Source organism: Denticeps clupeoides, chromosome 7 (assembly GCF_900700375.1).
Source record: "Denticeps clupeoides chromosome 7, fDenClu1.1, whole genome shotgun sequence".
In the NCBI taxonomy this organism is placed as follows: domain Eukaryota; kingdom Metazoa; phylum Chordata; class Actinopteri; order Clupeiformes; family Denticipitidae; genus Denticeps; species Denticeps clupeoides.
In genome coordinates this window covers 9878964-9905110 of record NC_041713.1, presented here as the reverse complement: position 1 = coordinate 9905110, position 26147 = coordinate 9878964, and the positions used below count along the sequence as shown (strand labels likewise).

The window sequence follows — 26147 nt, the reverse complement described above, 5'->3', positions numbered from 1 at the left end:
GCTCAGTGGCACCATGGCGGATCGGCATTCCAACCAGCAACCTTCCGATTACAGGTCCACTTGCTTACCCGCTAGGCCACCACTGACTCATTTAAATGCTAATGAGTGAGGCGGGATGAGGAGGGGAGGGGGCGTTTGCAGAAATAATGTTATCAACACCATTCACCAACCACTATGTTTGGCACAATGGCCCGCAGTCATGTCTGCGGTTTCGTTACTTACAGTACTATACAGTTACTTTTTTAGGGGAGGGGTGGGAAATCCTCTGGGCGTAAACAGCATGAGAAACGGGAAGTAACCTTTCCCCTTATGACGACATACGGGGTCAAATTCCAGATCCGACCGACTAAACTGCTGCTCTCTAAATGGCAAAGTAGAATGGCCAAAGCACTCCATACATATCACCATTTCTAGCCACTACAGAACCATAGACAGGCTAGGGGAACTCGTAACCTGTCAGGAATAGCCAAGTCAGGACCCCAATTACATGTATAATGAAAGTGAAGTGATTATAATTGTGAAACACAGCACAGCACCTGGTGTCCTCTGCTTTTAACCCATCACCCTTGGTGAGCAGTGGCAGTCATGAAAGGTGCCCAGGGAGCAGTGTGTGGGGACGGTACTTTGTTCAGTGGCACCGTGGCGGCTCTGGATTCGAACCGATAACTGATAATGGGTCCACTTCCTTATCCGCTAAGCCACCACTGTATAAAATACTAAACAATTATTTTTTCGTTTTTGTTTTGTTTGACACTCAAACAAATATGCTGGATGAGTAGTTTGCATTTATTTAGTGATTAATTATAACAACCCAATTACAAAGTAATTTTTTGTGGGTGCTTAGGTCAGTTAATTTCATTTGTTTTTCTTGTCATAAAAACACGTGAAAACAACCTGGCCTTATATCTGCAACTGTGTAACACTACTCCCAGCTCTCTCTTTCATTTTGTTCTCCCCATGTTGCCATGACAACACAGGTATTAAGTGCCAAGATCTGTACAGCTGCCGTAGTACCGTTGAACATGTGCTCACGCACAGACACACACACACACACACACACACAACATTGCTCTGTTATACCCTCACACTTTGTCCAAATTTATTCTTTCACCCACCCACCCTTTCCTCTGCTTTTCCCTGTGACATATTCTCGCTTTACTTCTGATTGAAGGCCCTTCACACGCAAGCACACACAGGCCTGGAATAGCACAGTGTTAAAAGCGGTAAAGAGTGGGAGACATGAGGATTAATTGGAGACACGGCATCGCTGACGCTCTTTTCCCAGGTGACGTCCTGACTGCCACCTGAGCTCCTTTTCTTCTCCCTCCATCCCTTCACCCTCTCGCTTAGTCTCTCTCTCTCCTCTCTCTTTCCATTTCTCTCTCCATCTTCCACCTCCAGCCAGTTTTTGCCTCACTTTTTCTTTCGTACCCTCATACTCACACCTTTGAAGCACTAGTCAGCTCAGCCTGTGTTCCTGTAGGGTCTGTGATGTTAATGCTAATGGAAAAGAGGTCAGTTGCTGCTCATCTGGGTCATTTTGCTTAGGACTTCTTTTCCTCATTATGCTGAAAGAAGATACACAGGGAACAGCTATGTGTGTTCTGAATTTGGGCTGAGATTGGTGAGAACCCTTCACTTCCTGAATTCTCCCTAAGTATCTTATTCTATTTCTCTATCTTTTTTTGTTCTGTCTGTTATAAAGTTACATTTACATTTACAGCATTTATCAGACGCCCATATCCGGAGCGACTTACAATCAGTAGTTACAGGGACAGTCCCCCCCTGGAGCAATTTAGGGTTAAGTGTCTTGCTCAGGGACACAATGGTAGTAAGTGGGGTTTGAACCTGGGTCTTCTGGTTCATAGGTGAGTGTGTCACCCGCTAGGCTACCACCACCCACCACCACCTTATAAACATTGAGTGTAAAGTTATGATCTGCTTTCTTCATCATACAGAGTTCATCATTCAGGACTAAGTTCATATATCTTTCACCCTGTTAAACCTGAGGAATCAACACCAGTTTACTATTAGGTAACTTCATTTTGTGAATGCAGTAAGTACATGGAATGGATAGCTGGGCCATTGAGATTATTAAAGTTTAAAGTGGAAATGTAGGGTGGAACTTTATTCTGTGTGAATTTAGCCTGTTAATAGTCTTGTGACTACTAATCAAACACCAGCTGCATTCCCACAAAAGAACTCCAGTAAGAGTAATACACGCAGCTATGGGAGCGACAGGCAGCCCCCATACGTGTCTGGGTTGCCATGACAACAGCACGGCCCCACAACAGGAAGTTTCCGAACCTACAACTCACAGGACCATGTCCTGATCCTCAGCTGTCACTCACGTCACAGAGGACATAAATGAATTGTCACTTCTCATTAGCGGGCCATCGCAATCGTCAGACGGTTTACATGACTCAAGTGGTGAAGGTCTTTGACAGATTGGGGCTGACACTGTGTTCAGCAAAGACATTTTGATGGCCTCATCACTTCCTCACACACACACACACACACACACACACACACACACACACACACACACACACACACACACACACACACACACACACACACAGGAGAGACATGCCTGTCACCAGAGACTCATCTTTACCCTTTGGTCTCTAAGATTGACTTTTGGATGCCCAGATCTGTCTACAACTTGTAAAAATTTTAATGGATGCATGTACTTAACAACCATATGCAGACAAAAAAAGAGCAATGAGTTCTTCTAAAGCATTTAGAGGCTAAGTACCCTTGATTGTTGATTTTATTAAATATTGGATTGCTGAACACCTTAGAAGAGTGTTTACCAAATGCTGTTTTGCTGCCTTACTCACTGTTCCACTGTTGAGATCCTCTTTTGCAGAATCTTTTTAGAGACTTATGGCAATACAAAATCAGCACTTGGCACCAGAGGTTTCATTTACTTATATATTTCCCCTCACTTCATCAGCACAGTTTGTGCCTTTGCCAGATTCTCCCCTGGGGGGGAAGAGGGAAGTGCTGCTGCAGGAAAATGTCTCTCTGGGATTTGTGCTCCCAGTGCATGAATTGCATTCCAGTGCATTGTCATATATGGTCTCACCTCCATGCACCTTTGCCGCCACACATCACTTATCATCTGCTGATTGACCCGTGCTTACTGGCTAAATAGCAGGCTGCACTCTTTTGATCCATTTGTGATAGAATTGATTGAACAGGCAATTCTGGAAGCAGCGAAGTGTGATGGACAAGCAGAAAACCCCATTAGACTCAAATGTCATTGAATGTCACCACAGGCTTGTGGAATACCTAAAATTCATACAGTTTAACAGCACGGTTTTTGATTGAAATTCTTGATTTCTTAGAATGTTTAACAAACAATTGTGTTAACATATAGAAGACCATGCTTAGACCAAAAACCAATGTTACCTCATTTTTTTATTTTTCTTATTTCAAATCTAAAGAATGTTCTGCTTCAAACTGTAACTATTGACTGGCATCCTTGTTGTCCTTGTAACAGCTGTTTTCAGATGGGTGAAGTAATCTTTTTTTCTTGTGCTTCTAAGCTGGCTTTTTTATAGCCTTTTATGAAAGCCCTTTTCTGAAATAACTCAACAATGACTAAGTGTTTATATCCACTGCCAGCTTCTTCCTCTCATATTGCGAATATTTTGCAGCAAAACAGGATGGCACCTAAGTGGCTGCATCAATACCCAGTACAAGAACAGGATAACTGGGCAGGATGCACGTCTCCTTGTGGTGTGATGGGAATTGCACATGCACACGTCACCAGGCCTTGTCACCGGAATTGTCACATTGAGAGTGAAAAGTGGATTGTGTGGGCAACTCACAGTTGGAAAGTCTGTCTCTGGCAAAGCCTGCCTATCACTCCCCTGATGAGATGCTAGAGCTAGCACCCCACGCAGTGTGGTTTTGTAATACTACTTCAAAGTGTTTCCTGACAGAAAAGGAAAGGGATAATACCTTCAACATATAATATACAGATCTGTTAGAAAGGTGGAAGCTTATTTGTATGTTCTCCCTTTTTTCTATTTACAGATGGGGAAGCTTACTTTTGGTTGGGCACCAGTATAGATGTTTTTGGCTTCCTAATTTTAGTTTTAGTCAAGCTGTCATTTTAGTCTTTATTAGTCTTTGTCTCGTCCATACTCATTTTAGTCTAGTTTACTCTAGACCAAATATCAAATCATATATTAATATCATATTTTAGTCAGAATTTTCCATGACTATTTATTCTAGTTCTAGTCAACAAGAACTACATTTAATCTAATTTTATGTCAATGCAAATTGTTTTTTTTTTTTAATTCATAGTGATTGTTATTGTGATGCAGCACAGCACACGGTGCACACAACGAAATGTGTCCTCTGCTTTTAACCCATCACCCTTCTGACGTTTCCTGCATTGCTCCCTGCACCGTGCAGGGAGGCGGTCCCGGACCCTCCGGTGACCGTTTACTGCACCCCTGGGTGGTGCCTTCTGGGCACATGCAGCCCCTCTCGCTGCATGTCCCTGGTGCCAGTGTGGTGCCAGACCATCCGCTCAGCCCCTTCTGCATCCGTTGGGACAAGCAGGCCCTCTTCCTGCCTGTCCCAGCTGGATCATCATCCAGGGGGCTCTGTGGCGCTCTGCCCCTCTCGAGGTGGACCCAGACCCGTGCCCTCCCATCACCCTCTTTCACCAGCCTACCCCCACGTCGCCTCCTCGCTGTCCATCTCTCTTTCGCTGCCCTCACACCACTGGAAGTCACATGGGTCCCCACAGACCTCTGAACAATGACACCAACTTGTGTCATTGTCGCTCTCGTCGTCGTCCGTGTCATCCCAGTCCACTACGAGCCTTGGCGTGGCGGACTTTTGATGTATTTACATGGGTCATTGCTCAGTGCGGCATCGTAAATAATTTAGTTTTTTATGCATGTGGTTTCGATTGCCCGTTTGGTGATAGTAAAGGTGCCCTCCTTTTTGCCAAGGGAACCTGCTGCTTGCAGAGAGTGGGAGACAGGGATTGTTTGGACTAGGGGGATGTTGAGCAGCACCTTATAACCTGCTCGGGAGGTAGGGTGCTCGCTCGGGGTTTTTACTGGGCCTAGTGTCTGAGCTGCTTAAACATTTGTCATGTCATTGGCATCCTACACCCCACCCACTCACGATTAGGGAACACCACCCTAGTGGTGACTGGTCCTAGTCACCGGCGCCGCCACCTTTGTTTAGACAAGCATCGACACTCACGTAACGTATTTTTTGTGATGTCGATGCATCACCCTAGTCTCATATTGTCCTCATCACGTCAAAAAGGTTTGTTGACAAAGATATTTCTTCATAAATTTCGTTAATCTCTCTTACCTCTCTCGTGTCTTTTATCTCATATCTCTCTCAATAAAAAAAAAAGAATTCTTAGGTTTTGGTTTTGAACCTTAGTTTCAAATCTTCAGTATTTTGTAGAGAACTACCAGTGATTGGATGAGAGGCATCTTAGGAATTCTCATATATCACAACATCAGCTCTATTTTCAAAAGGATTTGCAAGTTACAAGAATCAGACTCCAGCAGATGACATAAGTATTTTCTGTGTTGGGTGTTTACATTTTTTGTCTAATATGATTAATGCACTCAAGGTCAGGCTCCTCTATTATTGTGCTGATCTTTGGCATTGTCACGTCTACGGACTTACGAGGGAAGGAAGCGCAGAGGTCTGACATACTGGGAAGGGGTTTTTATTATACAACAAATAAACAAAAACAAAGAAATACAAAGAAACAATGGCGCGGTGGCCGAAAACGATTTAACTTAAATACAGATAAACTAAAACTAACCCGTAGGCGTGTGGCGATTGCCAGAACTCAAAACACTAAACAAGGTCAAGTTCGTGCATAGAGTTCACGAAAATGCCAGCGACCCCGAACGGGCGGAAACTTCCGGCATTTATGGGGCGTCAGGATTGGATTCCGGTGTGGAGCCCAGCTGCAGGCAATCCTGACAGAGCCCCCCCTCCAAGGGCTACGTCCTCGGAGCCCCAACAGTACCATCAGTGGAGGCGGCGGGGCGGACGGCGGCAACCACAGGGCTCCTGCCCTGCTGTACCCTCCCCTTGGAGGACCCGGTCCCTCGGGCTGGCTCCCCGGCGTGGTCAGGCGTGACGGCCCCGGTCCCTCGGGCTGGCTCCCCGGCGTGGTCAGGCGTGGCGGCCCCGGTCCCTCGGGCTGGCTCCCCGGCGTGGTCAGGCGTGGCGGCCCCGGTCCCTCGGGCTGGCTCCCCGGCGTGGTCAGGCGTGGCGGCCCCGGTGCCTCGGGCTGGCTCCCCGGCGTGGTCAGGCGTGGCGGCCCCGGTCCCTCGGCCTGGCTCCCCGGCGTGGTCCCGCTTGGCGGCCCCGGACCCTCGGCCTGGCTCCCCGGCGTGGTCCCGCTTGGCGGCCCCGGACCCTCGGCCTGGCTCCCCGGCGTGGTCCCGCTTGGCGGCCCCGGACCCTCGGCCTGGCTCCCCGGCGTGGTCCCGCATGGCGGCCCCGGACCCTCGGCCTGGCTCCCCGGCGTGGTCCCGCATGGCGGCCCCGGACCCTCGGCCTGGCTCCCCGGCGTGGTCCCGCATGGCGGCCCCGGACTCCCGTACCTGCACACAATAATCAGGGCCGATCCATCTGGGTACGTGTGGGCCCTGTCTCCACATGTCCCCTCTGACACGTCTTGTGTCACCCCCTGCACCGCGCAGGGAGATTGTCCCAGAGCCTCCGGCGACTGTTCCAGGCACCCCAGGCTGGTGCCTTCTGGGACTATGCAGCCCCTCTCGCTGCACGGCCCTGGTGCCAAGGGGGGGGCATTGCCAGACCATCCGGCTAGCCCCTTCTGCGTCCGTTGGGACAAGCAGGCCCTCTTCCTGTCTGTCCCAGCTGGGTCCTCATGCCTACCCGGGGGCTCTATGGCGCTCCACCCCTCTGGAGGCAGACGCAGGCCCATGCCTGGCCCGCCCTCCTCACTGGCTACCGGAGGACCCAGCTCCATCGCTTCCCCACCTCCCCTCCCCTCAGGAGGAGTCCCCAACCCGAACTGCACCCCCCCAAAAAATTCTTTGGGGGAGCACCCCCCCCGGCTGGACTTAGGGGTACCTTGGGGCTTGTCCACCTCGCCTTGGACCAGCACATTCGGGTCAGGAACCTCCTCCCTGGGGTTCGGCTCCGCGGCTGGGTCGCCATCTGGTGGACACAAAGAGGGGAAGTGGGGGCGACATACGGACACATATGCCACACAGACACACACAGACAGAGACAGACAGAAGAGAGGGTCGTCTGGCTCCCTCTCTGGGCTCTCCGGGACCTCCTCAGGGGGCACAGCCAGGATCTCGGGAGGAGCAACCTTCTCGTCGCCCACCAGTGCTGGGTCTTCTTGCCCCGGATCCTGACTGGCACTGGATGTGGTGGAGGGGCAGAGTTCGATCCCTGGCTCAGGCCGATCAAACTCCGCCCTCAGTCTCTGCTGGAAGTCCCGAAAACTGCTGTCTGTCTCTCCCTGCTGCCAGAGGGTTGTGCTCCAGCCCCATGCTGATCCAGTCAGACACGTGAGGATGGTAGTGATCTCGTCTGTGTCTGCTGCCCCACTGAAGGGTCCCGGGACAATTGGGCGGTCCCACACGGGGCTGGGCACGTCGCTGGAGATGGTGGTAGGTGTGTGGTGTGGAGGGGGGTGGACGTCTTCTCCAGCAGGTGTGGACGCTGGTGCTGCGCTGCCATTTCGCTGGGGAACGTCCGGGCAGAGGGAAGGCGGGTCGGCGACTGGAGCAGGAATGGAGGATTCCCTGCGAGGCAGTCCCGGCAGCGCAGTTGCTGGCTGGCGACCTCCCGTCGCCCTCTTCCACCAGCTTTCCTCACACTGCTGGGAGGGACGTGGGTCTCCACGGACCTCGTGACGATCCTGGATGGGCGCGATGGGCGGAGCCATCCCGGCACCGACTGCCCAAACGGCGTCATCCTGGTCGTCGTCCGTGTCCACCTCGTACCCCCGGAAGTCACATGGGTCATCACGGACGCCGCGATGATCTCGGACGCGCACGCTGGGCGGAGCCATCCCGGCACCGACCGCCCACCGAAAATCCACGTCATCATCGCTTTCGTCATCCGTGTCCTCCCACCGGTGACTCCGAGGGTCGTCCACCCTGCGGACATCCTGGACCCATGGCGCGATCAGCTCCCATGGGCAGTACTCTGGCCATTCGGGCTGGAGGCTGCCCACCTCCTCGCTGGAGGAACGCCGCCGTTGTTGTTGCCGCTTCTCACCCCCCTGGAAGTGACGTGGGTACCCACGGACCTTGCGACGATCGCAGACTGGCGCGATGGGCGGAGCCCAACTCTCGTCTCCCGTGCTCTCGTCGTCGTCCGTGTCGTCCCAGTCCACGGGGAGCCTTGCCAGCAGAGCGCAGAGTTCTTGGCTCGACATGCCGAAGATCGTGGGGGTCGCATCTTCTGCGCTCGCTGCCCACGTCACTTCCTCGCTGCTGCCGACGCCAACGTCCTCGCTCCGCCCACTCACCCGCCGACGTTGTCGCTTCCGGGTTTCGCGGAGTTTCCCGGGGGTGACGTCATCACGCGGCGCCGCGTACCACGGCTTCTCGGGGAGAAAACGCTCCACCAGAACGGGCGGCGCGTCTCTCCCCTGACGTCCGCGTTCGCCGCGTCTCTCCCCTGACGTCCGCGTTCGCCGCGCCGGGCTGCGTCCTTCGCGGCGTTTCTTCTCCTCTGCTTTCCACCTCTGCGCTTTTGGGTGGGTCGCTGGCATTCTGTCACGTCTACGGACTTACGAGGGAAGGAAGCGCAGAGGTCTGACATACTGGGAAGGGGTTTTTATTATACAACAAATAAACAAAAACAAAGAAATACAAAGAAACAATGGCGCGGTGGCCGAAAACGATTTAACTTAAATACAGATAAACTAAAACTAACCCGTAGGCGTGTGGCGATTGCCAGAACTCAAAACACATAACACTAAACAAGGTCAAGTTCGTGCATAGAGTTCACGAAAATGCCAGCGACCCCGAACGGGCGGAAACTTCCGGCATTTATGGGGCGTCAGGATTGGATTCCGGTGTGGAGCCCAGCTGCAGGCAATCCTGACAGGCATAAATGCCAGAATAAAACGGTGTCCTGTTTCCAAAGCCATGCTCTCCAGAACCATGTTTTTCACCAGTAGGTTCAGAAGAAACATTATTTCTTTGTTCATTTGAAGCAATTTTATCATCACATTATTAACTTTAACCTTTAGGTCTTTTAGCAATGTCTTTTGGTTTCAATACTGCAAAGTGATCAGCAACCAGTTACACTTTTGAAACCATTGCAGGCCCAAAGCAGTTGTCCTAGAATGCCATCATGGCAATACAGTAGGCGAAGCTCTGAGCGGTTTGCAGAAAGAATGAAATAATGAGATGCCAGATGTACTTTATTGCAGGCTATAACTGGATCCCTTTTGTCCCTCCTAACCACACTGTACAGAATGTAGTCGATGCCTGAGCACCAAATGGGAACTTTTGGCCATATAATATACTTTGTTTTTATGGTGGACGTCTCCTCCCTCCACTGTTTTTCTGCTCGGTGCATTACATTAATAGACAACAGGGCTGTGTTTCTACTTTTTCTTATTCTTTTTTATCAGATTATACCACTTAATCCAGCATTCAAAGAGCCTGAGTCATCTGGACTACATGGACCAGTAAAGCCCTGACTCCACTGGCCATGTGTAGATGACAGATTGTGTGTCTCACCCTAAAGTTGAAACAAGACCTGTTTTCCATTCTCATGAGACATTGGGGGAGGGGGGGTTTCGTTCGAACGTCCCCATGCTTCAGGCTCAACAACAACCACGAAACACAATCTTTTCAGCCACCCCCAGCACGGCCTGACACACTTCCCCTAAACACTACCATCTGTGCCGCACTCTTCTTTCTGTCAGACTTCCTATCACTCTCCCTCCCTCCCACCGGCAGCCGAAATGTGTTTGTTTTCCATCTTTATTGGTGGGTGAGGATGTTGGTTCTTCTTTGGTCAGGTCCTATCATTGTGGAGTTGGAGTTTGGCCCATGTAAATTCCCCAAAAACTCTGACCTGGATAAGCACTGTTCCAGGAAGGATGACCTGGTGTTTGCATTAAACATCTACGGCATCAAGTTCTGCACTCAGCCTGATAGTGTGTGTGTGTGTGTGTGTTAGTGTTTCACTGCTTTTACCTAATCAGTTTAAAATATTTTATAATAAGCGTAGATAGAGCTAAATAGAGTAACACGTTTGGTGGTTTCTCACTCACTCTCTTTCTCTCTCTTCCCTTATTCTGTGGTGTTTGGACTCAACCCCCGTCAGACTCTTCATGGTTCCCGTTGAAGTCTGAGCCAGCGGTTTCTCTGAAGCTCCACTGCTGCCACAGCAGCAACTGAAACCGCCGTCTCTGGCCTCACTTGTTTCTTTCTTTCATTCTGTCCTTTCTCTTTCATTCTAATTCGTTTCTTCTTGCTGTTTTCCATCCCGCCCTACCCTCCCCCCATATGCCAAAGACTTTTGGGTAGGGAGGGGGAAAAAGCTCTATGTGCTCTGCGCAGAGGCTCAATTTACGCCGGACCGCCACGACGGCTGCATGGACCATTGTAGGCTCCCTGAATCACAGGCTTCTTTGTAGATCCTCCTTTTTCAATGTTTATATACTGACCACGATTAGAACGGAGCAGCCATCGTTGTTGGGGATGGACTTTGCTGCATCGGTCAGAAAGGTCTGCTCCAGAACCCGGTCTCGTTGGCAGCGGCGGAAGAGAAGTCGGCCGTATGAACGTAGGCAGGAAGGAGGAGGATGTAGAAAAGATGGAGCCCTGTCGCAACCTGGAAACGCTTCCTGCCTTTTCCGGCATTGGCTGGCTCACTTCTGCTGTGCATCTCGCCCGGGCCTCAGAAGCAGAAGAAGAGAAGGGGGTCACCTGAGATCAATGTGGGAACAGGCCGAGACATGGCCGGCCTGCCCAGACACTGGAGTTGGCGACGAGGACAAAGATGATGACGATGATGATGAGAACGTGGAAGATGAAGGAACATTAGACGAATCAGATGTAGGGGATGAAGGTTGGTTGGGAAGATATGGGTGCTATAACACTCTTAACAAGGCATGCAGATGTCTTAGCAAGGTGCTAATTGGTGTGCAGATGAGAGAAAGCAGTTTGACGACTGAATAGCTTAGCGTCTGCGCTTGCCTGTGGCTACTGTAGGACCCATAGAGACAAAGACACATTAAAAAAACCTGAAAGCTTAGACGAAATGGAGGAGTAACATTGACAGTAGCGTGTGAGTAATATTATTCCACATCTCTGTGGAACACTCAAGTTAAGGCATCCAACAGTCGGTTGAATAATGACTACAGATCCACTGCAGCTCCAGGCTGTTTTTAAGGTCTGCATTGCAACTGGCCAGCTGGATCTTAGCACTGTGCACAACTGAAGCTCGACTAGTTTTTCAATCAATCACATATAGATTTGCCTTCATCTATGTGAAAAATTGTGTATCTTATTTTTAGAAATAATGACATTTATATAACTGCCTAGGTGAAAATTCTTGGTTAATAATGCAAGATAAATAAGTGTAAGATATTTTGTTTAAAAATTTAAATTAAACCATGAATGGAATGGGAAAAAACGATATTTCTTCCAATTATCTCTAAGATGTCTATGTATTGTGTTACTTAGACACTACTAGACGATACCAAGTAGAATGTCCTATATTATGTCTATTAGTAACTTACATTCAAAAAGTTCAATTTAGGCTTTTAAAAACCTTTCCTGTTACTGTGTACAAGAATATACAAAGCTGAATTTGGCTTTCCCTTGAGCAACAGATGTTGTAAATGTCTTTATTTATTTATTCCTTCATAAATAGGTAGGCCCTAGGTTTTCTAGGGTGTATTTTATTCTGACCCGCACCCTCTCATCACCATGGGGTTCAGACTCTCATCCCTCCCAGCCCTTGCCATCTGTTAACTCAAACCAGCTTTGGGACTTTATTTTCAGACGAGTATTTTTCAGGCACAGTGCACAGTGCTGGCTTTTTTTGTAATTTACTCCGTCCAACATGGGACTTGTTCTCCACCTCCAGCCTCTATGTCTAGCCTCTATCTTCCCCTCTCAGTTGGTAAGACTGCCTTCAGTTGGTAAGACTGCTATTCAAGTTGGGGCCAGAGGTGCAGACGATCCACAGATTGGTGGGTCCTGCTTTTACTGTGTGCTGGATCAATGTGTCAGGGTCCTAAATTATTAGATTAGGTCCTCTGTGTGTCCCTGGACCCCAAAGGCCCTGCAATAGCTCAACACTCCAGTCTGGTTTCAAATTCACTGCAGCATAAGCAACTTTTTTCCCTGAATTTGTCATTGCCTTAGCCTGTATATATACTATAGAGAGAGAGACCAAGAGAAACCATATAGAAACCAACTACCTTTATTGTTGGTGTGAAATTATTTTTTACAGAACATTATCGATAATCTTGTTTTTAATAACAGAGTTTAAAATGGGAGGGGCCTGATGATTGACAGCTATCAACCATGAATGTTTTGAACTGAGGACTCATTTAACATTTATACTAGCAAACAAGCCGTTCATGTAGTGCCAGTTTTTAAATATTGTTCAATGTGGTTAAAAATGTGTTTGACTTTTTATTCCTGCACAAATGTTGTTAGCCATGAAAGGGTTACAATGAAAAGGATATTGTACAGGTCATTCCCCAAGGGAGGTTCATAGCTTCTACACCTGAGCCTCTGACACAATGCTGCTTTTGCTGTTTTCGTTGGCTGACACGTGCTGGCAGCAACAACACAGCACTGGATTTAACATGGCCCAGCAGCTTAACCAGTCACCTCTTTATAACCTCACCTACTGGGACTGTGGGCAGAAGGCAGGCAGGGATTTTTGCTGAGTGACCCTGCGCTGTCTCGATTGTGACCCTCAGGCCACTAATGTCTTGGACGAGCAGTTTTATGACTGTTTCCCTCAGCTGGTTTCTGAGGCAGGGTCATCTAAACAAGGATAACCAGGCTGCTGTAAATCAGTCAGAGCATTGAGACTGCGACAGACTTTAAATTCCTGCTTTTCAGCGCCACCCACACGCTCACATGCAAAGAAATGTTTGGTTCAGGAGTCATTGTGTGTGTCTTTTAGTGAGTGCCAGTTTCAGTCTTGCATGTTTCTAATTCCATTGGTTACTTTGGGTAGTTTTTTAAACGTCTTGAAACAAGGATACAAGGTTGATACAAGGATGAAACAGAAAAACATTTTCAATTTTAGATTTGTATCAGCCTTTTATTCATGCATGGACAATATAAAAATATAAATAATATATATGCATCTGTCATAGCGAAATATGTAATAAATGTTTGTAATAAAAGGTCACATGACTGGAACTAGTGCAGTACCACTAACCACAGTTCTGTGATTTCTTTATACATTTTTGTTGTGTGTTGTGTCTGGAGTGTGTCAGAGCAGAATGTAGTTTAGTGTAGTTCCCCTGCAGTTCTGAGTTAAGTGAATGTTGGCTGGTGGACTGACCAGCCACTCGCAGCTTGGCGAGAGAGGGAGGCCGTCTACAGCTGGGACCGCGGCCTGAAAAAACTCCTAACTCAACACTTTTTATCGTATGGCATTTTCCACAGAACGAAATTCATACTCATACTGCTGCTATTAGTGGGATCGGCTGGTAATTATATGCTGTCACATGTGACATAGTGCCAAAGAGAAAAGAGGGGGAGTGCAGGCAGGGAGAAAAAAATGAAAGGGTGAGCGGCCGACCAGAGAAGGACCGGAACACAAAGCCAGGAGCGAATTCCTTGGCCCGCTGATAGTTGCCATGACAACTGTGCATTATTTTACTCTACAGTGAATAAAGATATGGCTGTTTGTCTATGAGACATGAAATGTGCTCAGTGGATGTCTGTGCAAGAACGTTTTAATCTCTTGGTTATTTTGGTCCCACTCATGTGTTTGTATTTGGTTTGTCATATTTACACAGTGTGATATTATGTTAGAAATAACAGAGTTTCTCTCTGCCCGTTGGAGGATGTCTCAGGCCTGTAATTAAAGCCTGTTATAAAGGATTGTGCAGCTCCTGATGCTACGTAGCCACAGTATCGTCTGAGGTTTAAAGCACAATCTGCCTTTCTTTCAAGATGAAGTAAATAAAGGCTGTGTTTTTGTGGCCTTCAGACTTCAGTTGGTTCACTGTCTGTGAGGCTGGCTAAATGGAATGCAAAGTAAACACAACCTTTTGTAATCTGAAAATATCACATTGTTTGTCTGGTTGTAGTGTAGATGACTGCTGCCTCCATCTGGGAAAAAAACAGACATAACAAAATCAAAATGCTCCAAAATCCACCTCCGGGCTTCAGAATCTTTCCCAGTCTTTTATATGCACTGAACAGAGCAGATATAGAGATAATAATGAAGAGGAACTTGATGGTTATCAACACTCTTAAACAAGGGTTCACTTAAAATGAAGATAAATCAGCACTTTATTTTAGGCGTGTCATTATTTGCCATTATCAGAGACCCAACAAGTGAACACTGAACACTAATAAATATATGTACATTATATTTATCAATTTAATCTATTGATTATCACCTTAAATATTCTACATGAAAATGCTCATAGATATTGCTAACCATCAAGAACATTTTACATTCTGAATATATGAATATTAATCTACCCTTATATATAAAAAAACAAGAAACAGTGAAACGCAAATGCTGCAGTTGATTAAAATTAAAAGCTTTTTAGAGTTTTAACAGCTTAATATAAAAAAAGGCCTTTATATGGGCATATAAAAATGTAAATGTCATCAATGTTTACTTCAAGCCCCAAGTATTGACTGGACACATTTAGACACTTTTCAGAGTTATGTGTGAAAAAGTGAAGTGAAGTGATTGTCACATGTGATACACAGCAGCACAGCACACGGTGCACACAGTGAAATTTGCATTTAACCCATCACCCTTGGTGAGCAGTGGGCAGCCATGACAGGCACCCGGGGAGCAGTGTGTGGGGGCGGTGCTCAGTGGCACCTCAGTGGCACCTTGGCAGATCGGGATTCGAACCAGCAACCTTCTGATTACTGGGCTGCTTCCTTAACTGCTAGGCCACCACTGCCCCACTAGGCCACCACTGCCCCGGGCTGCATTATTTAAATATATATGTAAATATGAACAGAAATGTGTTTGTCTTCGGGGTGGCTGATATCTCTCTAGGTATATGAGGTTGAATGAACGATAGAACATATATAAACTATGGCTGCTCTAGCTGAGCATTAGTGCTTCTTGTAACACAGGAACAGAAGGATGCCCATATGTGTACGTCTGTTCCTGTTGACACTGTATATATTTACATTCACACACAGTATAATAAATGTGAACAGGTAACCTAAATAAAGCCTTTTGTTCACATGTTTGAGAGCAGAGAAACACTTTTTTAGTGAAGTGAAAGATTATGTAAATGTGAACAAGCACACACACAGGTACACCCCTACTGTGTTGATTTACAAACAGTTGGCACATAATGACAGTCGGTCCTGTACTCTGAATCAGCCACCCTCTTCCCCCTGGACTAATCAGACATCTCAATATGTGTGTTTGCCTGTGTTTGTGTGTGTGTGCAAGTGTGTCTCATTTGCATGAGTATGTGACAGCGCTTAATAACACACTGTTACCCCGTTGTGAGGATGTGGGCATCAGCTCAGGAAAAAATAAATTGGGGGAGTGAGAGACAGGAGTGTCGAGTTCCAAAAAAATGATCTTTTTTTGGGAGCAATTTTCATGGGCAGATTTGGGATTTTGAGGATGCCATTCTATTTCTTTAATCTGACTGGGTGTCTGTCCATATCTGTGCATTTTCTCAATGGCTGCTTTAGACTTTCAGTATGTTGGAATTCTGCAAAATATCCATCTCATGTGTTTTTGAGGTGGGCAGACAAATTACTTGTTATTTTCGTGAGTATTTGCAAATACTCCCACACTCACATACACACACAGTTACAGATCTGACAGTGAATTTCTGTAGAGACAGGTTTAAGTTCAAGTTCTCCCTTGACCATGAATCCTATTGCTTTCAGTTGAATTTACCGTAGGAAAGTGGGATGAAGGGAGGAGACAGGATCTTTTGCTCGTCATTGCCAGGTTGGGCGATTTAGAATATGTGTCACAGCCAACATACCACCTTCAGCCCCCCCAGAGGGAGCAAGATCAGCCAGGGAGACAGCGACCCAGAAGCAGAAGTGAGCGGGGTCAGCATCCAGAATAAAAGTCAGGTGGCCAGGTTGGATGTACATAACTCCACATGTGTTCATTCATAGTTTTGATGCCTTCAATGAGAATCTACCAATGTAAATGGTCAATAAAATAAAGAAAACATATTGAATGAAAAGATGTGTCCAAACTTTTGGCCTGTAGTGTACATTTTCACATGGTGTCTTACCACAGTCATATTTGATGGGTGATCGATGAGAATCTTCCGGGAAAATGGTACCCTGTTTGGGTGTCTTGCTGTGAAGGATCGTGGTGTTTTTCTGAAGTGTGGTTTGGCAGGGACTCGGGAAACTTCAGGCTCTACACAGCTGAAAAAAACATTTAAAGAAGCAAGTTGTTCCTTTTTTTCTGCTTTGAAGATCTCTCTGTGCCTTCAGTCTTGATCCTGTTCAACCCTTTAGACAAGTGTAAAGGATTTTCAATCCCAAACAATTACTAATCAAATTCTTGTTTTTTTTTTCAATTGGTTTGTTTCCAGAGGAAGACCTCCAGGAATTGGGTCCCCCTCCTTCGGTGGATGAAGCCGCAAACACCCTGATGACCCGGCTGGGCTTTCTACTGGGAGACAAAGTGGGTGAGGGACCAGCCGGGACCCAGTACGGCATGGAGGACCCGGACGACAGCCAGGTGCATATACCTGTACCTGTACACAAAAACACACAACAGCATGTTACAACATGCTACCATCATGGCACCATCAGTCAGGCATATGTACCTGCATACAGCAACATCTGAGGCACCTCAGGTGGTGAATACAGCTGACATTTGGTGCTTAGCAGTCACTGCAGACCCAGAGAAACCGGCGGAGTGACCGAGGCACAGAGCTCTGAGTGTCTCTCTGGCAAGCGACGGCCTCTGCTGCGAAGGAGGAAACAAAAACGGCCCTGTGTGTCGTTGCCAAATCATTTCATTCATATGGATGGGAGCCACTGCATAGAGAGTGAAATCAAGCATGGGGCACCAGGTGCCTAGGATGTTCACACACGCGCACACACACATACAGTGGGTCTTTGAACTGCAGCTTGAGCTGCTTTGAAGCGTAGAGACAGAGCCATGCAGGACTGTCCACAGAAGTATTCTTTTTTTCCAACGCTGCTGTCATGAAAAATGACTTATAGTACTTCTAAAATATATATATAAGAACCCTGATTATTAAAAACAATGGGTTTCCATTTGTACATCACAAAGGAGGAAACAACTGGATTCTGTCAAACATAATAAAGGTCACTGATGGCCATTATGAGCTCAGACATGACACAGCCAGACAGACAGATACAGTGTCTAAGAAAGCACTCCCATTATAAACCTTGAAGTATGTAAATAAGTAGATCTAAATAATTGAAGTAAGATTCCCAGGTCCTGAGGAAAGTATCCGCTGCAGAACTAGTCACACGTGATATAATCAAGGGACATACAGTCCATTATGAGATCATGCCAATATTTTTTCATTGTTGTTTTTATGTGTTGAGTTTGTAGTCCATGGGTCTGGGAAACCAGGACCAATGGAACAGAGAAAATGTCAGGCAGTTCCTCCTTAACACACTTCCCATAATATTTAAGTTTTGCACATGACCATGACAGTGTAGGTTTTACAAGCATCATAACTGTAAGATTGAAGAGGACTGAAGTCACTAACCCCAAAACATGTTGTGTGCTGGTTGTGATTTGCACCTTTTTGGTCCAGAAGGAAGTCCTGCCCTTATAATTTAATAGTAATAAAATGCAGCTCCACCGGTGGCTGATTTGTGATTGACTGCAATGTTGAAGCGGCTCCGTCTGGTGTCAAAACCATGGTGTAGTTTGCTGAAGCACTTTAATGCCTAAAAATCAGACTGAGGCATCATTATGTTTTCACTGCTTTTATTTATACCCTGTTAAATGAATTGCAGTTTATTAGATTAGGTAATATTGAGTTGCAGAGAAGAAAAAGTGCATGAGTAATCAAAAGTCATAAAAAAAACACATGATTCAGGAGAGGGGTAGAAGGGCAGCATCAGCAGATTTACAGCAGCTCTGTGTGTGTGTGTTGGACATGTGCCCAATGGCCGTTGACTACTGGGGGAGCTACACAATCATCACAAGAGGAGAATTAACATTTAATGCTTAATAAAATAATATATATTAAATGATATGCGTTGTAATAATTTAGCTTAGTGTTAGTGCTATAGGCTGCTTTATCTTATGCATAATACAAATTTTTACTTGGCAAAAAATGTCTTTCTCAAAAGGAGCCAGGAAGATAGCAGGTCAGAACGCAAGAGAGTTTTAATTGAGCAAAGGTCGATTTAAACAAATATGCAGACAGAATGATTTCATTTTGAATGCAAGGAAATCTCTTCATGTAATTGCACCCAGTGAATGGAAAAATATTTCTTACAAATGGCACTAAAGTCAGGAATCTGTGTCTGAGGCAAGTCATTGTCACATCCAGAATTACCAAGGGTCCTGTTCCATCTGAATTCATCTTATAACGACTCTCAAAAGACTGGCTTCACAAAAGTGTTCTTTTCTATGCATTCTTATGGCACTGCAGGGTAATGTACAGTAAAGACTGTAAATAGAACTGTGAATATGAGTGTAACACTCATTTATTCTTCAGGGCATCTCTGTGACTCAAAGGATCAGTCCATGCTCCAGTCTGGCCAGCAGCACGGCGTCACCCCCTGCAGGCAGCCCCTGCTCCACACTGCCCCCCAGCGCCCCAGGGAATCCTGGGAGCAGAGACTGTGCCTACAGCTCCATCACCAGCCCCACATCTACACTGGAGAGCCGTGACAGCGGGATCATCGGTGAGCGACACAAACAAGCCTGTTTCCATACAGGCAGACAGATATTCTAGATTATTCTATGTTAAATCACCTGGTTTTGACACTGCCTGTCACTGACTGTGGAAACCATGCAACCAGATGATGCACTGTAATATCATAACCAACGTATGACAGAAAGAAAAAGAAATCTATTTTTATGATCAGATGTTTTCTGTTTCTGAATGTGCCCAAGCCTTAGGCTCAGACTGTAATCTGATTTGTATTAGCAAAGTGGAACAAATTCTACAATGATTAAATGTTTTCAGTGATGCCAGGAGCCAGCTAGAGTGGGGGAAATAATTATTTGATCCACTGCTGATTTTGTAAGTTTGCTGACTAATAAAGAAATTATCAGTATTTTGCATCCTATCAATGACACCTGTGTGCTATACCAGAGTTTTTCCTTAGATCTTAACTTCTGGATAATGCGGAAATATTATATATGCATCACAGAGTCCTTTTGAAATGTTTTGAAAGCAAAGCACCGTCCCCACACACTGCTCCCAAGGCACATTGCTGCCCACTGCTCACTAAGGGTGATAGTTAAAAGCAGAGGACACATTTCGTTGTGTGCACTGTGTGCTTTGCAGCAGTGTTTCACAATCACTTCACTTTCACTTTGTTTTGAATAGATGCACAAAAAGGCTTAATAAACAGATATAGCAAGGACATGCAAAATTGTGCCAGCTAATAAAATTAACGTGGGATCTGTATTGTTGTCCCTTTTTCCTCTCTGCTGTCCCCTGACAGCCACTCTCACCAGTTACTCTGAAAATGCGGATCGGGGCGGGAAGCATGGTGAGAGCTCCCGGAGTAGCATGAAGCTATGGCAGACACAGAAGTGTTCGGGCATGGACTCCTTCCTGTACAGAGTGGACGAGAATATGGCCGCCTCCACCTACAGCCTGAACAAGATCCCCGAGCGAAGCTTGGAAAACGCCTCTTCACACTCTGCCCACTCCATTCCCCTCTACCTCATGCCCCGCCCAAATTCTGTGGCAGGTGCGTTTTTGAGCCCTTCTACTTTTATGTGGCTGTTATTCTCACCTTCTGTGAAGTTGTGCTTGTTTTTACAGAAATTCTGCTTCATTCCAGCCAAAAATTCAATTTCAGAATTTTTTGGGCTTAAAACATCTAATCTGGAATGTTCTTTGTAGACATGATCTTTTAACTGTGGGTAAACAGCACACAAAAATAAGTATCTAAGCAAAGCAAAGCTTCAAAACAGTGATGCCAGTTGCTGAGAATGGCCATGCAGGGCCTGTTTTGTCTGCTTTCATGGTGTTGAACTCATTCCAAGCTTCTCAATGATCAGCTGGAGAAGGAGAGTGCTGTCTGTGTGAGGGTGTGTGGAATTTGTATGGAATGTAGGGTCCCCTTTTCCCTTTACACTCATTATTATCTGACCTGTTGCCCAATGGTCCAAAAAGTCTTATGGAGATACACATCATGATTAGATTAGAAGTATGGCACATGTTTAAGAAACATTGCTGATGCAATTTGTGAGAAAAAATGGAACAAATGCAGCTTAGAAAACGGTTGAAGGAAACCAAATGTTCATAAATGTCTTAATGAGGCCTGTATTTTCTGACCATCTTTGGATTTTTCTTGAACACAAAACATACAAACTGCTTGAGCATTGGCCAAGAAAAAAAATATCAGATGACATCACAAAGCGTGCATTTGTTAGCATCTGTGCTCCATCCAGCCAGACATTTTTAAACATTCTAGTAATCTGGCTGGAGGCTGCTGCATTTCTTTCCAATGAATCAAAGTAGAATGACATGAGATAATTTTGTCTATAGTGCTATTTCATGGTATGTATGTGACCTTTGACCTTGTCTGCTTACATTATTTTTCAAAGTACGCGGGTAGAGTATGTTAAGATGGGCTTAGTTAGAATAATTTGAATCAGCCAGGAAAGTCAAGACACTGACATTAAATAAAGTGGTACACAAATCAGCTGGCATGGGGACAGAATTGATATGTCAGTATACTGTGTTTAATTCATTTGGTAATACATTATCAAAACATTGTTTCTCAGTATCTAAAGACACTTTTTTCAGACAACACGTACTTTAGGATTACATTGATAACAATATCCAAATCATTCTCATTACTATAAACAGCCTGCGATGATATTATTATTAGAAAAAAGAATAATGAAACTGGTCTAAATACAGTGCAACTCTTATTGTGATATTATCGTAACAACGTTATTATTGTGTGGTGCAATATTTGGACTGTGAACCCTGTAATTTGAAGAAGAAGTGGAGAAAGATCGAATTGAGTCAGACAAATTCTTTAACAGTGACATTCTTTAACATGTCAGGTTGGAGTCACGGCCTGATTGTTTTCAGGTGTTTTTTCTTTTTCCCGTTTCCACTTCCCCTTCCCCAAATTAGATACAGTACAGTACAGTACACAGTACAGAACAAGAGAAAATGCATCATGTAGTCTGTAGAGCACAGATGATCATCTTTTAACAAACTTTTAAAGTACAATATGGCCTTACCCCGGAAACTGTCACATTTACATTTTAACAAAGCATTATGATTCGGGCATCCTTGCTTAATAGTAGACAAGCTTAACTGCCTGTTTTTAGGGCTAACACAAACTGTGAATGCATTCCCTGTTGATCTTTTGACGATCTTTTAGTGGTTGTAATTTTCATACTGTACTGATGTCAGAAAAGTGAGCCCTGCCACAGACTGCATTACAGATGGTGCGCACTGTCATGGCCAAGTAGGAGAATTTAATTGACAGAGACCATATTGCAATTATAAGTGTAGCAAGAATTGTGCATTCAGCAGATGGGTTACTTCCAAACCATATTGTGGTTTCATCATAAAACTGCCCTCGTTCCCTACATGCCAAAATGGCAAAATACAGGGAAGGACTTCAAATGGACCCATATTTGATGCATACCCACAGACCCAAGAAATAATTTGCCATGTACTTTGCAACTGTGCATTTTTCTCTCATTAATGTACACACCCCATATTGACAGAAAAACTTACAATTGTTGAAATCTTTGCAGATTTATTAAAAAAGAAAAACTGAAATATCACAGTCCTAAGTATTCAGACCCTTTGCTGTGACACTCATATATTTAACTCGGGTGCTGTCAATTTCTTCTGATTATCCTTGAGATGGTTCTACACCTTCATTGGAGTCCAGCTGTGACCACTGAGGCTAAGCTCCAGAGATGCAGTCAGGAGATGGGAGAAAGTTGAAGAAAGTCAACCATCACTGCAGCTCTGCACCAGTTGGGGCTTTATGGCAGTGACCCAATGGAAGACTCTACTCTGTGTAAAAATACTGAAGAGGTGGCTTCACTACATCTCCATGACTGTTCTTTAATGACCCAGCCAGAACTGTGACTTAAATCTAATTGAGCATCTCTGGAGAGGCTGTCCACCAACATTTTAGCAAATGGCTTCAATATAACCCACTGTATATGCAAAAATATTTAACATTAAACTGTCACGTTGGCTGGACATGGCAAAGAAGAAGGACGCATACGCATAACGTCACGAAATAGGGGCAAAGGGAATATCACCAAACAATGACCCGACGGCGAACAGACATAAACAGGGCAGCTTTATACAGTCATACACAGGTGATAACAATCAGGAAACATTACACAAGCCTAACATGACTCGGAACCCTGTCGGACCTGATCATGACACTGTCCTATTTTTCACTTCTATAATTGTTTGTGCATAATATTATTATTAATATATTATCATACTGCAACATTATATTAGCTATTATTGCTGTAATTCTACACTACATGTTAATGCGGAACATAATAATATTATGGTAACACTGATATGGACTTCGACATTAACCTATTAACCAATGTTAATAAGTGCTCTAATTTTCCAATCTAACATTTTGGATTCTTACAGTGCAATCAGACAGCCTTTCTGGGTCATTTCTGCTCCATTCTCATCAGCATTCATTCAACCATCATTCAACCTTTAGGTTAATCGGATCCATCCAGTGCTTGTGTGCCAGCTATTCCTGGGAGCTATGCAGCTCCAAAAGAGTTTGCAACTTATTGCAGCCTTCTGAATGCCTGGAGCAAGTGTCACTGAAGTCACCATCGCTGTCACCCTGGATGTTAGGGAAGCGTATCTTCAGGGCGTTGCTGTCTTAACCGTGTGCCAAGTGTGCATCTGTACAGAGCGATTAGCTCCTACCATCTGCCGCAGAACCGACTCTTCTCGTTGATTTTGTATTTCTTTCATCGCTCTTCATCATTACTTCTCCTTCCTTTCCTGCCTGTTTGCATCCCAGTCCCCATCCCTTTCTCTGATTTTAATCTCCAGCGCCGCTGCTGTGCCCAACCTCCTTGTCCGGTTTGGGACATTTTAAATTTGGAGGATGCTATTTATGATAACAATCATAATGGGGGGGTCTTTCAGTTGACTGATAGATAAAATTTCTAATTTCCCAAGAGTAGAATTAATAGCCGAGAAATGTTTTTAGAAAGATTATTACACTGAATGGTTTTACTGTAGTGAGAAATGTCCTGTTGCTCTCACTAGCCACCAGCTCCGCTCACCTGGAAGACCTGGCGTACCTGGATGAGCAGAGACACGCCCCTTTGCGCACCTCTCTCAGGATTCCTCGGCAGGGTGCTGGAGCTGCCCGCACCTCACAGGACCTCAGGGGTAGGCCCGTCTTTGTGTGTGTATGTTTTCCCATGAAACCATGAAGGAAGGTCATTTTGTTTCAAGGTGCCTTTTGCCCATACAGCAACCCTCTCATACAGCGTTTCATCATTGCACTTAATGAAGCTCCAACAAGCTGATTGTGACTGACTTGCATAATAACCCTGCTTAGGATGTTTATGTGTTTAGCACGCATTTGTAATTCTCATGTTCGCTGTGGTCTAATTAGCTCAAGTTAATAAAACACACGTATTGCATCATACATGGAATGGGTGAGCTGATGCAATCGCTGGCCTTGGAATGTTGGGAGTAATTCATCCACTGGTAAGGGTGTTCATAGTAATAAATGATCTTACATTACACAATTAATGAATGGGTTCACATTCACTATGCTTTTTTTTTGTATATGTGTGAGAGAGACTGCTTAACACAGCGTTTTCTGCTAACTGACACACATATATATATTTACACAACTAGGTTTTTCTTTATTAACGCTTATAAGTGAGTGAAACCAATTCTATTGAGGATCTGGATATGTGTCTTAGTGTGTTTGTATATGTGAGTGCGTGCGTGTGTGTGTGTTACAGCAAGAGCAATCGGCTCCCTCCCCTTCCATTCCTCTTCTTCATCACGTTTCACAAGCAGCTTTCTGTCACCGTTTTCCTTTTATTTTTACGCTTTGTCTCTTTTCTCTTTTGCATCTCTCTCTCTTTGCCTCTTTCCTTTGATTCAGCTTCTGCTAACATCCATGCCTGGCAGTCCAGCTCATGTAAGTGATGCTGTCCTCCTTGTTTTTTCTCCCTCATCACTTTCACACATACAAAGATACACACACACACACACACACACATACTTACATGCTCATTTAATTATTTACTTGCCCTTGTATTCGCCCATAGCTTTTGCTATAGATGCTCACTCCTCTCTCACGCTCTGCTTTAAGCTACATTAGCCACGGCAGCGCCACCCTCATACAGAGATCCCTGACGATGATGGTCATGAAGGAACTGAACAACACAAACGATTAATGACCACAGTCGATCTGATTACTGTGATGTATGCAGGAAGGAAATGACATTCACTGACTTTAGCATTTTAATGGTCATTTAATGCTATTTTTGCATGAAGAATCCACTCCTGTATAACGAAGCAGCACTTTGTCTTTGTCAGACGTGTAATTGAGTATCCCTGTGCACGCCAGACAGACGCTGACCCTTTAGATTTCACACTGGGCTGCGGGCTTGCGTAAGCTTGGGAAATGAAATTGCTTCAGCTCTAGAACAGTAGAACAGCTTCCCCTGCTGTTTGGGGAGGGCATCGGCACAAGCACAGGAGTACCTGATGAGTCTTCTATTCTTAATGCCTTTTTTCTTTCTGATTACTTCTTATTCCTCCCTCAGTTTTGAGGCTTTAGACAGTAATTATACGCTCACTAGTACCCACAAAGGACCATTCTATTAAAATCTTTATGGAAGTGAAATGCCAACACTTATATTTTTCTAGCCTTTGCGATGGTAATATTACATATGTATTTTTTTTTATGTAACAAGAACAATAAGCTTATAAAGTAAAGTGAAAGTGTTTGTGATGTGAATGCAGTGCGCTCACCATGTTGAACCACTTCCTCTCCATCAGTGCGCTTCGCACCGTACCGTCCTCCGGACATCGCCCTGAAGCCGCTGCTGTTTGAGGTTCCCAGTCTGAGCCCTGACTGCGTTTTTACTGGCCGCCAGTGGCTTTTCCAGGAGGTCGACGCCAGCCTCCGCTCCCATGACCGCATGGCAAATAGAGGCGTGGTCATTTTTGGCAATGTTGGCTTCGGCAAAACGGCAATCATCTCCCGACTTGTGGCTCTCAGCTGTCATGGTACCCGCATGCGTCAGATCGCTTCTGATAGCCCCCACGCCTCACCAAAACGTAAGAGAGAGTGTATCTCAGATTATTTCGCATCTACTGATAGCTTGTTTTTAATTGATTGCATTTAGTTTCAATCGCTAATAAAATCAATGAGAGAGAACCTGCCACGTATTTTCTCCATTACTTCATGGCTTTCCTCTTTGTAGATGGAGAGACGTTACCGCTCAATCAACCCCACTCAGCTCACGGTACAATGGTGGGGGGCAGCTGTCCTGGCACCCCCGAGATGAGAAGACGCCAGGAGGAGGCGCTGAGGAGACTGTCCTCACAGGTACATTAACACCTCATTGACGCATGAACCCTTCTACCACAATCACCAAATGATTTTTGGAACTTTCTCTTACTTACTGTTCTTCCTTCAATACACTCTTCAACCATACCACCCGACTTTGCATTCCCATCACTTTTTTATGTGTTACCTTTGTTTGACTTCCTGTCCTTC

At 45.4% G+C, this 26147-nt stretch overlaps 1 protein-coding gene and 1 long non-coding RNA gene across 11 annotated transcripts in view; one reads left to right on the top strand and one right to left on the bottom strand.

Moving 5' to 3' along the window:
* tanc2a (tetratricopeptide repeat, ankyrin repeat and coiled-coil containing 2a) overlaps nt 1-26147 on the top strand; it is a 126445-nt gene that overhangs the window by 84306 nt on the left and 15992 nt on the right. For 3 of the 10 annotated variants that reach the window (XM_028985248.1, XM_028985249.1, XM_028985252.1), the window contains 7 exons: nt 16778-16926; nt 18899-19088; nt 19857-20108; nt 23663-23788; nt 24522-24557; nt 25424-25705; nt 25852-25976. In XM_028985248.1, the coding sequence (XP_028841081.1) occupies nt 16778-16926; nt 18899-19088; nt 19857-20108; nt 23663-23788; nt 24522-24557; nt 25424-25705; nt 25852-25976 (1160 nt within the window). Of the gene's footprint in view, nt 1-10611; nt 11089-16777; nt 16927-18898; nt 19089-19856; nt 20109-23662; nt 23789-24521; nt 24558-25423; nt 25706-25851; nt 25977-26147 lie in introns of those variants that run through there. The other 7 variants (XM_028985245.1, XM_028985244.1, XM_028985251.1 and 4 more) reach the window with 5 other exon arrangements.
* On the bottom strand, nt 15904-18108 carry LOC114793470 (uncharacterized). Its single transcript, XR_003750248.1, has 4 exons — nt 17971-18108; nt 17040-17157; nt 16469-16942; nt 15904-16368 (listed from the first exon to the last, which is right to left on the bottom strand). It is a non-coding gene; the product is annotated as an uncharacterized LOC114793470 (long non-coding RNA).